Genomic DNA, 15,019 nt, shown 5'->3' with positions numbered 1-15,019 from the left:
GCGACAGACCAGACCAGTTTGACGAGCGTTCTCGTAAATAAATGTGTGCTGTACCAACTCTCTGCCGGGCATAGACAGTTCTCCTCTCCTCACACACAGACACTGGGCGTGGAGTTAAGTTAAAAGAAACATCTTTTGTTCACTAATTGTAATTTGGGCGGGGAGCGGAGCTGGCATGGACTGAAATCTCGTCGAGGTGGCATTCCAAAATATATCAATGACAAGTACGATGAGCATGTTGCAATTTGTACTTGGCATGGCCTGTAAAAACAATGACAAACCGCATGCATGCAGTGGTGTAAAGTAACTAAGTGCATTTACTTAAAGGAGTAGTTCACCACTTTTCAACCTGTCTTCATACAATAGGTCCTCACTAATGTTCATAATAAAATAGCACAATTTTTTTCTATTCAGTCTGGGTCTCATAGGAGAGCTGTCAAATCCTTCCTACCGGTGACATCGTTTGACAAAAAAAATGTAAATATATCTGTTTCTATTAGCTTGCATTTCCCATTGATGATGTCACCGGTAGGAAGGATTTGACCCACCCACAGCTCTCCTATGAGACCCAAACTGAGTAGAATTTCTTTTTTATATTTTATCATGAACAGATCTGCTATTTTCAAACATTTTGCACTTTAGTACATTTTGATGCCAACACTTTCATTCTTTTACTCAAGTACATTTTGAATTCCAGACTTTTACTTGTGACAGTAGTATTTCTACATTGCAGTATTGATACTTTAAGTTATGTAAAACGTGAGTACTTTTTCCACCACTGCATGCATGTCCTGTGCGAGACCAAAACTGTAGAAAAATAAAATCTGCACACCAGTTTGATGCTCCTAGTCTCCCATTATCTTTCTAGAGCACTTACTATGGACAGTTATATCTGATGATAAATGGTATCATATAGGAGAATAATAAACAATGTGATCAATATTACCAAAACACAGGTTGGTTCGTTTGTTGATAATTAAAAACGACACTAAACAAAGGTCTTGATTGCCACAAGGCACACATTTTTATTCCCAACACAACATCTTATAATTCAAAATATAAAAGTAGTAATAACAAAGAAGCTTTTGTTTGGCTGGTCTTTACAAGGTGGGGGAGAACCAGCGGATTAGGAGGACATTAGGGGGACACTCAGGATGACCAGGGGGACCCTGGGCAGGTCAACACATACCTGATGGCCAGGACAGGACACATTATATTCACAATGAATGTTATGTGATATCTGTGAGGGAGATTCTTCAAATTAAGTTCCTAATTCCTTCCTCCTTTCAGTTACAGAAGCCATTGTTCTAAATTAAACTATTATATTGAATTAACCGGAGTCCACCAGGGGTCTGCCTGCTCCTCATTTCCCTCTACACTCAATATTTTATGGCAAAAACAGCCGATCTACAAGCTCACAACGCATCGCTGCGATACTGTGTCATGATCTTGTAGATCAGCTATTTCTGCCGAATGATCATCCTACAATAGAGACGTCAGTGATCCATGTGTGGATTACTGTAGACCAAGGGTCTTCAACAGGGGGTCCTCAGAGCTACTACAGGGGGTCCTCCAAATATTTGACTGATGAAAACCTTTTTCTTCTTTTTTTGTATACTTGAACCCTAGTGTTCTGAGGACCTTTGTCAAAAATAGTCGATCTACAAGCTCACAAAGCTTGTAGATCGTCTATTTTTGTAGATCGTCTATTTTTGATTGATGCCTGTTGATCAGTAGTACGTGTTTGGTTAAGAAAAGCCACACGGGGAAAAAGAGAAGATATTTTAGAATTTAGGCATCCAATCTGGATTAGAACTAGTCAAGACAGGAGGCCAATAAATGCAGTCCTGTAGTTTAATATCAGGTATCATGTTCTTCCAGAGAAGCCATCCAGGATGTGTCCATCAGTCCGTCTGTTCTGGGAATCACCAACAGTCATGTGCAGTATCGAGTGTATTGTGTCTCCTGCCCCTCCCACCTCCGGGGAACGGTCCACGCGCCTCCCAGGGGGACTTCCTGGGTCTTTCCAACCCAGGACTGAGTCACCTTTCATGGGGTATTTTTTGTGGAGATCCCCGTCCGTCCCGTCAACTGGTGGTGACCTCCTGAGGGAGTGGAGGAGGAGGTGAGGCGGCCGGTCGACACTTCACCGTCTGGGCCTCGCCGCTCCGCTGGTCTTCATCCTCCCCGTTCTTCTCTACTTCCTTCCCGTTCTTCTCTACTTCCTCCCCGTTCTTCTCCATTTCCTTCCCGTTCTTCTCAACTTCTTTCCCGTTCTTCTCCATTTCCTCTCCATTCTTCTCTACTTCCTCATCTTTTTCCTCCTTCTCGTCCTCTTCCTAGGTGTGGGCGATATGGAAAAAATACAATATCACAATATTTCCTCAAGCTGTATCACTATACACGATTTTATCACGATTCTTTTTCACTGTGGTTTTTATGGTTATTTTTCAAGTTACTTGACAAAAACTAGACACTCTGGGTTCCTTTTGGGAGGTCTAAATTGAACTTTTCAAGTATGTAACTCTGACAGCATACAAATGAAACCAAATGGACACTTACGGGTCCATTTGGTTTCATTTGTATGCTGTCAGAGTTAAATGGAGACCATGACATTTTAAAGTTTGAGAACTACTGATTTAGACCAAAATGCAGGTTTAATTGAATTCTGCAATGAATCTCTGTATTCACGATTAAACAGGATTTTTTACTAGGCTCACTCAATTCACTAGTTTGCAAATCCCGCCCCATTCTGCCCTGTTACTATGATGGGACATTTGACCCTGGGCAGATTGTTTTTATAGTGGCAGTGAATGGGATTTTTTTATTTTTTCATAGCCTCATTACAGCTATATAAAGTACCAAAGGAAAAACATCAAGGTGATATTAATAAAAAGGGAAGACAAAGGTACAGTAGTTACATTGCAAAACAGGGGGTTTCCCCGAAAATATATGTTTTAATTTGTTTAATCCCAGTGGGACAGAATCACTATTGCAGATTCTTTTATAGTGGAAGTGGATGGGATTTTTTTTCCTTCATAGCCTCATTACAGCTATATAAAGTACCAAAAAAAACACATCTACGTGATATTAATAAAAAGGGAAGAAAAAGGTACAGTAATTACATAGCAAAACAGTAATTTCCCCCCGAAAATATATGTTTTAATTAGTTTAATCCTCTGGATCAGAGAGAGAATAGAAATAGAAAAAGAAAGCGCATTGCATCTTGGGTAGGAAGAGGACAGGCTGATTATAGTTCTCCTCACATAATAGGCTGGCTTTTCGTAATTCTGCCCATTTAAATTATATGTACCCAATCGTGACTCTTAGACCATTGATAAGGTCCATGTGAACTAGTTTGTTGAAGCTTATTCGTTATGATGAGCGAGATCGCTTGCCGTCGCTATCACCTCCCGCGGCCGTACCGGGCGAACTCCGTGTCGCGCAGTGCGGACAGTTCTTGAAAGACACATTCAACATTCTCCACTGCACAAACTCCACCCCCGATAGCAAAAAGTGAATGTTTTTTTCTGGTTGGCCAGTCAGGGAGTCTCAGGGACCAATCAGAAGGCTGACAAACGGTGAATTGTATCACAATGTATACGATACCTCTGAAAAGGAATATCGTGGAGACATTGTATCGTCTCAACGATACTTAAAAACCCATTTAGGCCTAGAATTATTGAATGCTTTAACCAGTGAAAAATAGCAGATATACAAGCTCGCAGCGCGGCACTCGGCTTGTAGATCTGCTATTATTGAAAAGGTTGTGAAAATGTGTGCAACTCTTTGAATATATGAATTTTCAAAGCGAACGTTTGTAACTCAAATTTTGCTTCTGGGTGGTCCCTGGAACTAAATATTTTGAGATGGGGGTCCGTGGCCAAATACTAGGGGTGTAACAATACATTTTAATAGCGATTCGATACATATCACGATACATGGTTGACGATACGATACATGGACGATATTGGCTCATTCATGGAGATACGATACGATTCGATTCAATGATTTAAAATCGATATAGTAACTATTTAGCAAAGACATTAAATCTGTGTGAAAGGTGTGGATAGTGCAGGTTTTTAAGGGAAACGTGTATTATTATGGATATAAATAAGTAAACACAGTGATTATCTGCCAAATACATGGACATTGTATATTGACAAACCTGCACCTTGACATGAACCCAGAGATTACACACATTTATCGATAGACCAGTGTAGCTATATTGAAAGGAAACGTAATTAACCCCTCCTTTTCATTTTTTCTTCTTGAAAATGCTAAATACAATGCCCAAGTAGGTAGTTTCGATACAATCGATTCTTTGCACTGCCGATTCGATACGATACAAAATAAAACGATACGATTCGATTTTAGCTGTTTTCATTTCGATATACTTCGGTTTTTTAAGTTAAAAACGATATTTCGATACAGTTACTATATCGTTACACCCCTACCAAATACATATCATTTTGGGGGTCCTTCACATGAAAAGGTTTGAGAACCACTGACATAGTAGTCTCTCAAGAACAGACTAACTGAGCTCCAGTTAAGTGAAAAGGACCTTTTCTTTGACGATGGCTGGCCAGATTGCTGACATAGAAACATAGTTTTTTTTTTAAAAAACCTTAGGAGGATTCAAAAGACACATCGGGTCAAAATTCGAATTTTCAATTTTTTTCAAAAATAGCAGATCTACAAGCTCGCAGCGCGGCACTCGGTGCCGCGCTGTGAGCTTGTATATCTGCTATTTTTCACTAGTTAAAGCATAAAATAATGATACACAATAATGTGTACCTGTTCTGAATGGGTTAACACCATATCGCCCACCCCTACCTCTTCCTCCTCGTCTTCCTCCCCAGAGCTCTCCTCCTCTTCCTCCTCCTCCTCTCCTCCATGTCGGTGTCCGTTGGCTCCGTTTCCCACGCCGCCGAGCGAGGCTTTCTGCGTGGCGCTGACCTCTTCATCATCATCATCATCATCATCATCATCCACCTCCATGATGTCTGCTGCTGGCTGTGTGCTCTCTTCTTCATCTCCACCATCCTCCTCCTCCGGATCCGGGTCCGGGTCGTTTCCGTCCCCGCTGCCCTTTCTGTCCATCGTGAACAGAGGTTGTGTCTGCGTCAGAGCGTCCATCTCCTCATCGTCCTCCTGGTCCATGCTGGAGAGAAGACACCAAACATCACAGGGAGGAGTTTACTTCATGCATTATTCATTCACCAGTAAGATAAGGGACTGTCAGGTCGCATACACAAACTTTACAAGTCAATGGTAGCCAATCAGGAGGGAATATGGGAAATGGGACAGATCCATTTTGATGACATGACTTTAGAGAAACTGTGTACCGCTTTGTGTGATTTTAAAAGTCCAAAAATGTGTTTTGCAAAAATCGGCCTGATGGTGGCGCTAGCAGAGGGCCATGTGAGAAAGGAAGGTGGAGGTTGTGCTTTGCCATCCAAGGAGTGTGTGTGTGTGCAAAGTTTGGCATGGAAAGGGGCAACGGTGCAGGAGATAAGAGTAGGGCAAAAGTGTGACGGACAGACAGACAGAGACAGATAGCCGGTGGAGTTTTTCATAGTAACGTGCGACCTGACGGTCGCAATCAAACTAGGAACCCCACCCTCCCTTATTGTTAGGCAATGCGGATTTGATTTGATTTATTTGAGAAGAGCAAAAACAGGGAGTTCAACAGTCTTCACAAAAATGTTTTTAAAGCAGATACATTTGGGTCGCTCTCAGGTGCCTGGTGAAGGTGAGAGCGAGCCAAATGTTGTAAGAGAAGACCCCGTGCGGGACTCCTTGGTTTTGTTCTCTTCTCAAGTTCATCACGTTAAGGGCCGATTCATACTCAACTTTTAGAGTTTATTTCGGTTCGGTGCGGCGAGTCACAAAATCTCGGTGGCACCGAACAGCCGAATTAATGACGGTACCCGAACCTCTGAATGACGTCATATTGTAGTTTGGACAGAGCCGAACCTAAATACATTCGGCTATAAAAGTGGAGTATGAATCGGCCCTTACGGACCTGTCTGCTTCAGTAGGTGTGCAAAAGCAGATCGGAGCTCGATCAGTGAGACCATTTCACCCACGCAATACCCTGACCAGATGCCTCTGTTACTGAAACCTGAACGGTGCTGATTTACACACCGCTTAGTGCAGTGTTTCTCTACCTTTTTTCTGCATGGGCACATTTTTCATGTCCCAAGAATCCATGGGGACACCAACATAATACAGGGGGTGCAAATATCGTCACTGTCGGGAAGAAACCTTTCAAATTTGTACGTTTCTTCGCAAAGTAAAGCCCTGCTTCATCATACAAGGCTGTCGCACAACAGTAGTGAAAACAGCAGATCGGCTGTTTTCACTAGTTTAAATAATTTTTTATATGATAAATACAATACTGGCTTTCAAGCAGTTTCAAGGGGCACACTTGACCCTTCTCAGGGGCACACCAAAGGTCCCCAGGCACAGTGGTTGAGAAACACTGCAACAACCCCGCTGATAACGCGACGCCTTTTCTGCTTGTGCAATACAATAATTACCATGCCTCGTTACAAACCCTCCCCGAACATTCTGATGTACAGTATTACATGAAACTAGATAGTCGCCCGCTGTCACTTTCAGTATCAGACATTGTGCCAGCGCTCCCAGCCGGGTGACGCCGTGGCATCACCGTATGTCACGTCCTTGTGGATTAATTCAGTAGAAACGTGGCAGTTTGATCGTGTTTAGGCCAGAGAACATCTTATTGTCGGTAACTGCACCCCTGTCAGTCAGGCTTCTTACCGTATCTCCACGCACGTTATTAACCATTTTCCTTACTGGCATTCACACGCCGTGCGTGACATGGTGACAGAGCCACGCTTTGTGATTTACTGCAGGTACCGATTAGACACTGATCCTTTGTGCCACACGGATCACGTTGAGGATATTCTGTTTCTTCAATGGGTGTCACACAAATGTTAAACTAGTTGGATTATCCATAACACCATGCTCAGTAAAATCCACACCGGGCCAACAATAAGGCTGCAATAGGGCTGCGTAACACATAGTCTGTCTTTCTGTGTCTGTCTGTCCGGAGCTAAACTCGTAAGCCACTGGACCAATCGGCGTCAGACTTGGTATGCACACTGCCAGTAAGCAACACAAGTTTTTTCCACGTTTTTTATTTTATTTACCACATTTTCAAAGAGGTTCGGATTGGGGTGAGAACTTGGTCAGATTTGAAGTAATGCGTCATAGATGGGGGCTCAGACGACCAAGTGGTTGAGGTTGAACTACTTTATGTGAGGTTAGGGTCAAGGTTGATTAGGTTTGGGTATACTATAACTTTGCCCCATTAGGCATAATTTTGCCACACCTTTTTCCGGGACATAGCTCCCTCCCCTCTCCTCTCCTCTCCTCTCCTCTCCTCTCCTCTCCTCTCCTCTCCTCTCCTCTCCTCTCCTCTCCTCACCTCACCTCACCTCACCTCACCTCACCTCCCCTCCCCTCCCCTCCCCTCCCCTCCTCTCCCCTCCCCTCCCCTCCTCTCTCTCACCTGGTCGTAGCTCCGGTCACCCTCATCTTCTGCCACATGTAGTCCAGGAACATGGAGGCCTGCAGCAGCCGGCCGATCCTCTGCATGTGTCTGTCTGTGAGGAGACAACAGTTTATGTATGTATTTATTTATTATTACACACCTACTGTAGCTTATCCAAAGCTTCACCCAGCTGAGTGCTGCCAACAGAGGAGTGTGGAGGGGGAGCAGTTAGGGGTTTAGGTGTCTTGCTCAGGGACAGTTAGGGGTTAGGGGTCTTGCTCAGGGACACTACCACACATTGCTGGCCTGGCCTGGAATCAAACCTGCCACAACCAGGGGCTCAGCCCGGCCCCCTGCTGGTAGTGAGCTGGTACTGACCTGTATAAGGTATGAGGGCCTCTAGGGGCCCCCTGGTACTGACCTGTATAAGGTATGAGGGCCTCTAGGTGCCCCCTGGTACTGACCTGTATAAGGTATAAGGGCCTCTAGGGGCCCCCTGGTACTGACCTGTATAAGGTATAAGGGCCTCTAGGGGCCCCCTGGTACTGACCTGTATAAGGTATAAGGGCCTCTAGGGGCCCCCTGGTACTGACCTGTATAAGGTATAAGGGCCTCTAGGGGCCCCCTGGTACTGACCTGTATAAGGTATAAGGGCCTCTAGGGGCCCCCTGGTACTGACCTGTATAAGGTATAAGGGCCTCTAGGGGCCCCCTGGTACTGACCTGTATAAGGTATAAGGGCCTCTAGGTGCCCCCTGGTACTGACCTGTATAAGGTATAAGGGCCTCTAGGTGCCCCCTGGTACTGACCTGTATAAGGTATAAGGGCCTCTAGGGGCCCCCTGGTACTGACCTGTATAAGGTATAAGGGCCTCTAGGGGCCCCCTGGTACTGACCTGTATAAGGTATAAGGGCCTCTAGGTGCCCCCTGGTACTGACCTGTATAAGGTATGAGGGCCTCTAGGGGCCCCCTGGTACTGACCTGTATAAGGTATAAGGGCCTCTAGGTGCCCCCTGGTACTGACCTGTATAAGGTATGAGGGCCTCTAGGGGCCCCCTGGTACTGACCTGTATAAGGTATGAAGGCCTCTAGGGGCCCCCTGGTACTGACCTGTATAAGGTATGAGGGCCTCTAGGTGCCCGCGGGCCCCCTGGTACTGCAGCATCTCGTCGGGGGGGACGTGGGTGAGCAGGACCCTCACCACGGCCTGGGCGTCCTGGCAGTTCCTAGCGTTGGTGTTCCACACCACGCAGTACCGCAGCAGAGACTCTGAGGAGCAGCGTAACAAACAGCTTTATTAGTATTTATACTTTAATTAAAACAAGAGGACAATACTAGAGCAGTGGTTCTCAATTCCATTTCAATGTGCACACTGGTCATTTTGCTCTTAACCCTGCAAGGCCCAGCTTTGCTTTTTGGCAACATTTTTTAAACAAGTTTTTTTTTAAATGCTATAATTAGTTTTCCTGTTCTTTTTTCACATTAACATCACCATTAAATCCTATTGTTTAGTAGTACAATGCCATTGGCCACGATATTTGCATATAAATACCCCCCACAGAGGCTGACATTCACACCTCCCAGAGAAGTTGAAATTCCAGCGTCTGGACGAACAACATCTCACTTTTTAACTGAAGCTATTCCTCACTAAAACATATTAAGTAAAATGCCTGTAATATATTTTTTCGTGATCATTAGAATGTCTAGAACATGTACATATGTTATTATTGTGAAAAAATATCCCCAAAATGCAAATTAGAGCATGATTTATGATTTATGATTAGAAATTAATTCGGGTCTTGCAGGGTTAAGAAGTATATAAAATAGGACTTGGTTAAGAGTGTGACATAAGAGCAAAATATCCACTGTGTGCATGTGATCAACAGTGTGAAAACTCAGCCCTTGACAAGTTACCTTTCTGGTCCTGTGTGAATGTGGTCAACAGCAGGGACGTGCAGAGAATGTTAGAGAGGCAGGGGCTGACATTTCTAAAAGGGCCTTTTGGTGGAAAATAGCAGCGAGTTGTGAGCTTGGGGGTTGGCTATTGACACCACACTTAACTAAGCATAATGAAGTCAATTACTGGAGATATGGCATAGCGGCATGGATTTCTACACAGAGAGGGCATATAAGATGCTGCATTCAAGTTCAGGAGAGTTTGCACAAGGCAATTCTCTTGAATGCTGCCTTCAGGTATGGCATGGAAACAGGTTACCTTTCTGGTCTTGTCTGAGCTTCAACACGGTCTTCTCCAACAGCTCACTGCTGTCTGCAGTCTGCCGCAGGGCTGGGGGGCAAAGGTCAAAGAAAGGTCACAGGGTCAAACACACAACGCCCATAATGATGTTCAACTTCACATCATGGGTCAACGACACACAAGGTCATGGTGTCGACCCCTCCCTTTAAAAACATGCACACACACACACACACACACACACACACACACACACACACTCTTGTGCTTTTGTCGTTGACAATCACATTTCTGTTTGGCTTGTAGGCTTTGGAGTTGCACATGGCAGATATGACATACCCTAAATATACAAAGAAATTACTGACATGTTGGACAACTTTATACTTAACATTATAACATTTGATACTACGCGTTGTGAGCTTGTAGATCTGCTATTTCCACTATTTTTGAACATGTTCGAAAAACAAAGAATAATTTTTCGACATGGAAACGATTGTGACGCCTATGACGATTGTGACAAAATAACTGCGATTACGTCAAATAACTGCGATCAGGCGGTTATGTAACGATTGGGACAGGCCTACTGCTGCACACACAGACAAAGAAAATGTAGATCTGCACAGCTTATGTTACCATAAGTTGGCATTACACAATAAGACAGATTCATTATTGCAGCAGGAACTTGTGGCAAATGGAATGAGAGAAAACCTGCCCTGGAGACAAAGCCAGCATTCACTGGGTGCCGAGAAGCGTTACTTATTTAAACCCATTTAGGCCTAGAATTATTGAATGCTTTAGCTATTGAAAAATAGCAGATATATCTGCGAGCTTATCTGCGAGCTTGTAGATCTGCTATTTTTGAAAAAAGTTGTGAAAATGTGTGCAAATCTTTGAATATATGTATTTTTAAAGCGAACGTTTGTAACTCAAATTTTACTACTGGGGGTGGTCCCTGGAACTAGATATTTTGAGATGGGGGTCCGTGGCCAAATACATATCAGTTTGGGGTCCTTCGCATGAAAAGGTTTGAGAACCACTGACATGGTAGTCTCTCAAGAACAGACTAACTGAGCTCCAGTTAAGTGAAAAGGACCTTTTCTTTGACGATGGCTGGCCAGATTGCTGACATAGAAACATAGGGTTTTTCAAAAGACACTTACAGAATCGGGTCAAAATTCTAATTTTCACAATTTTTCAAAAATAGCAGATCTACAAGCTCGCTGAGCGAGCTTGTATATCTGCTATTTTTCAATAGTTAAAGCATAAAATAATGATACACTAATGTGTACGCGTTCTGAATGGATTAATACACGAGTGACACACGTCTGTGATATAGTGAGTGACTCCTAATGACAAAGGCATGTGTCTCTGACAGGTTCTTATCGCTGGTTCAGTGGGTTAATGACTGCTAATAAATCCACCTGCAGCAGAAGAGCAAGCTTTACTTAATTAGAAGACGGGAGCTAATCTACGCTTTGGAATGCTCTCCTCAGGCGGGGCATTCCAACGCATACTGTAGGAGCTCTGAATACTATAGCACGTACTGTACTGTACTGCAGTGTTCTCAACCTGTGGGTCGGGACCCCCAGGGGGGTCCCCAAGTTATTTGGGGGGGGGGGGGTCCCCAGATGATTAACTTAATGTGAAACACTGTTTTTCTCACTCAACAGTAAACAAACCGACATACATGTGAGGCACGGTGTGAGGCTGGTCCAGGGTCAGAACCCATTTAGAACAGGTACATATTATTGTGTATCATTATTTTATGCTTTAACTATTGAAAAATTGCAGATATACAAGCTCACAGCGCGGCACCGAGTGCCGCGCTGCAAGCTTGTAGATCTGCTATTTTTGAAAAATCGTGAAAATTAGAATTTTGACCCGATTCTATAAGTGTCTTTTGAATCCTTCTAAGATTTTTTGAAAAACCTATGTTTCTGTGTCAGCAATCTGGCTTAGCCATCGTCAAAGAAAAGGTCCTTTTCACTTAACTGGAGCTCAGTTAGTCTGTTCTTGAGAGACTACTATGTCAGTGGTTCTCAAACCTTTTCATGTGAAGGACCCCCAAAATTATATGTATTTGGCCACGGACCCCCATCTCAAAATATTTAGTTCCAGGGACCCCCCAGAAGCAACATTTGAGTTACAAACGTTCGCTTTGAAAATACATATATTCAAAGATTTGCACAAATTTTCACGACTTTTTCAAAAATAGCAGATCTACAAGCTTGCGCTGTGAGCTTGTATATCTGCTATTTTTGAGCGGTGCTAACCGCTCCTATAGACCGCTTTTTTACCAAAACTATGATGTCACAAATGATGATGACATGAGTTCGCTAGACCAATGAAACACTTCGATTCTGTTGATCTGTCCATGATGTCATAGTCACAGAGGCACTCGATTGGTTCACCCTGATTTATAACGCGTTTAGGCCGCGTAAAATACGTCATAGCGCGTTTAGGCCGCGTAAAATACGTCATAAAAAATTATTGAGCGGTGCTAACCTTGAATTTCAAAATTATATTAGATGAATATCACTTAAAAGCGATAAAATAACCACACTTTTAGACAGACTGTGGAAAATCTTACAGGTTATAAATGATAGGCAGCTAATACAAGTTTAAAATACAAATGAACAGACTTTGAAAAACTAAAATATTCATCTTTTGGCCTCTTCTCGCCTCTCTGGAGGTAAATAAGGTAACTTATCATTACACTATGACACTCTTACAAGCTACAATCCGTAGCTTGGTCAACTAACTGATGAGAAATGACAATAAAGACTTATATAGTCTGAGCAGACCTCTAGACTGACATCATACACAACAAAAAGAATATTGCCATGCATGCCTATCAACACTGATTTGCGCAGGAATTAGTTTGCACCGCTCACTTCGCACAGGTGCGATTTTTCAATAGCTAAAGCATTCAATAATTCTAGGCCTAAATGGGTTAACCTACCTTTGATAACACTGAGCACGGTGTGAGGCTGGTCCAGGGAGATGGCCAGACCCAGAGCCTTCAGGTACTTCTTCTCATGCAGCAGGTTGGACAACTCCTGCTGCCTGCACACGCACACAGGCACGCACGCACACGCACACACACACACACACACACACACACAGGCACAGGCACAGGCACGCACACACAGGCACAAAGAAAGAAAGAGGCGGAAGATTTATATTAATGTATTTTCTATTTTCTTATTTCCTTATTGCTTAACCTCAGCAGCAAACCAAACACTGACGTTACTTGAAAACTTTACAGAGCATCTTCATCATACAGGACTGATAACTCACGCTTTAACGACATTCCATTCAGGACTGACATCCACCCAAATACCATTTTGAACATCATGGCTCAACGATTTGCAATGAATCATGTCACGTTTGAGGTTTATTACAGTGGATATATAAGTCTGTGTGTGTGTGTCTGTGTCTGTGTGTGTGTGTGTGTGTGTGTGTGTGTGTGTGTGTGTGTGTGTGTGTGTGTGTGTGTGTGTTGTGGTGTGTGTGTTGTGAGTAGGTTTTAGATTGTATGTTATAGTTGGTGTTTTACGGTGAACTCACTTGACCATCTGGTCTTCCATTTTGGCTTGTTCCTCTGCCAGCTCCACCTTGGTCACATCCTACAGACACAGAAACACAGTGACATGAAGCATGTTTAGATACAGTCATACAGATGTTTAGTACCACTGGTAACCCCAGTGAATGTGTCCAATGTGTGCTTTGCCACGGACACATCTGTCCGTGTACGGACAGTATTGCTGACCCCTGCATGTGTCTCATATGACCCTGAGGTGTGCAGTCTGTTTCCCGATTGGCATCCTTGCCAACATGGGCATCGGCCTGTAGCTGAATCGGTCCCATCCTAATTTACAGTACACTTTAAGACAGAATAAGACATAATGAAGCCATAATAAGAAATAATGTGATGGTAATTAGAACTAATATGTTTTATTAGACAGAAACAAAGACAGAATAGCAGAAAGAGCGAATACATTCTCTGGCACCGTCAGGTACCGCCGCACGACCGGCAGTTCAAGCGGCAGTCGCACTTCATCGGCGGCGATAGGACTGGCAGTTCGACCGGCAATCCCGGCAGTAGGACCGGCGGCCGCTGCACGGACCGGCAGCCAGCAGGTCCCGTGACCGTCGCGGTAAACTGCCGGTCCGTGCGGTGGTGGCTGCTGCGGCAGTTACCAGCAATGCCGGTCCTACCTACAGTTCCGTGCGGCGGCCGCCGGCGATCCAGCACGACTGACAGTCGAACTGCCGGTCGGCAGGTGCCGGTGCCAGAGAATGTATTCGCTCTTTCTGCTATTCTGTCTTTGTTTCTGTCTAATAAAACATATTAGTTCTAATTACCAACACATTGTTTCTTATTATGGCTTTATTATGTCTTATTCTGTCTTAAAGTGTACTGTAAATTAGGATGGGACCGCTGAATCAACGCAGCACCCGTGGAGGCAGGGTGGGTGAACCTGCTGGCACCACGGTGGCATTGATCCAACTGGGTGACAGTTCGGCAGGCGGTGGGTCTTTTAGCTTGAACCCGCTGACTGGTCAGATAACGGCCTTATCGCTCCAGGGCCAGGGAGAGGTTTACGTGAAATAGGGCTGATGTTAAGTCATTATAGGTCTGGGCCCTGTCACCCAGACCAAGACAAACAAAGGCTGGGTAATGTCTTGTGTCATCTGGGAAGGAATTATGTGCGACACACAAAGAGGTTGCCAGCACTCAAGGAATTTCCCTTTCACATGTTTTATTTACCTCTATGGCGGTGTTTCTCAACCTTTTTTCTGCATGGGCACTAGTGATGCGCGGATAGGCTTCTGAAGTCATCCGAATCCATCCGCGCAAATTCATTATCCGCCCATTATCCAACCGCATTAATTATATCATCCAATCTATAAATCCGCACCATCCTCATCCGCAACTTCAAAAGTATTATTATTATTATAGGCTAATATTATTTTCTGGTAGGCTATTCCCTGTTAGTTTTCTTAGTTGTGCGATCACAGAATGCATTGATCTAGCCTACGGAATGTCTCCGTTCGTCTTTTTTTCTTTTTTTTTTTGGAGTCGGTGCTGCGCGTTTATGCAGACAGACATGCAGGCAGACAGAGTCAGACACACGAGAGAAAGAGAGAGCGAGGGAGAGAGCGAAAGAGAGAGGAATAAACACAACTTAGTGGGAAATTTAACTTACCTACTGTACAGTACTTTACAATATGGACTATGGAGCTATGAGAGATTCACTTTTTAGCGCAGGAGCGCGACCAGAGGTAATGAGTGCG

General features: G+C 44.0%; 1 protein-coding gene across 1 annotated transcript in view; it reads right to left on the bottom strand.

Moving 5' to 3' along the window:
- Nucleotides 1–1,045: 1,045 nt before the first annotated feature.
- tbl3 (transducin beta like 3) overlaps nucleotides 1,046–15,019 on the bottom strand; it is a 55,375-nt gene continuing 41,401 nt past the window's right edge. Inside the window, exons 18-24 of the mRNA XM_080724766.1 lie at nucleotides 13,289–13,347; nucleotides 12,681–12,784; nucleotides 9,740–9,811; nucleotides 8,635–8,793; nucleotides 7,544–7,637; nucleotides 4,837–5,164; nucleotides 1,046–2,339 (exon numbers count right to left, since the gene is read on the bottom strand). Of these exons, the coding sequence (XP_080580892.1) occupies nucleotides 2,088–2,339; nucleotides 4,837–5,164; nucleotides 7,544–7,637; nucleotides 8,635–8,793; nucleotides 9,740–9,811; nucleotides 12,681–12,784; nucleotides 13,289–13,347 (1,068 nt within the window). The 3' untranslated portion in view covers nucleotides 1,046–2,087. The remainder of the gene's footprint in view (nucleotides 2,340–4,836; nucleotides 5,165–7,543; nucleotides 7,638–8,634; nucleotides 8,794–9,739; nucleotides 9,812–12,680; nucleotides 12,785–13,288; nucleotides 13,348–15,019) is intronic.

Source organism: Nannobrachium achirus, assembly GCF_963921795.1.
Source record: "Nannobrachium achirus genome assembly, chromosome: 4".
Taxonomy (NCBI): Eukaryota; Metazoa; Chordata; class Actinopteri; order Myctophiformes; family Myctophidae; genus Nannobrachium; species Nannobrachium achirus.
The sequence above is the reverse complement of the archived record's forward strand: the minus strand, read 5'-3'. Positions and strand labels throughout refer to the sequence as shown.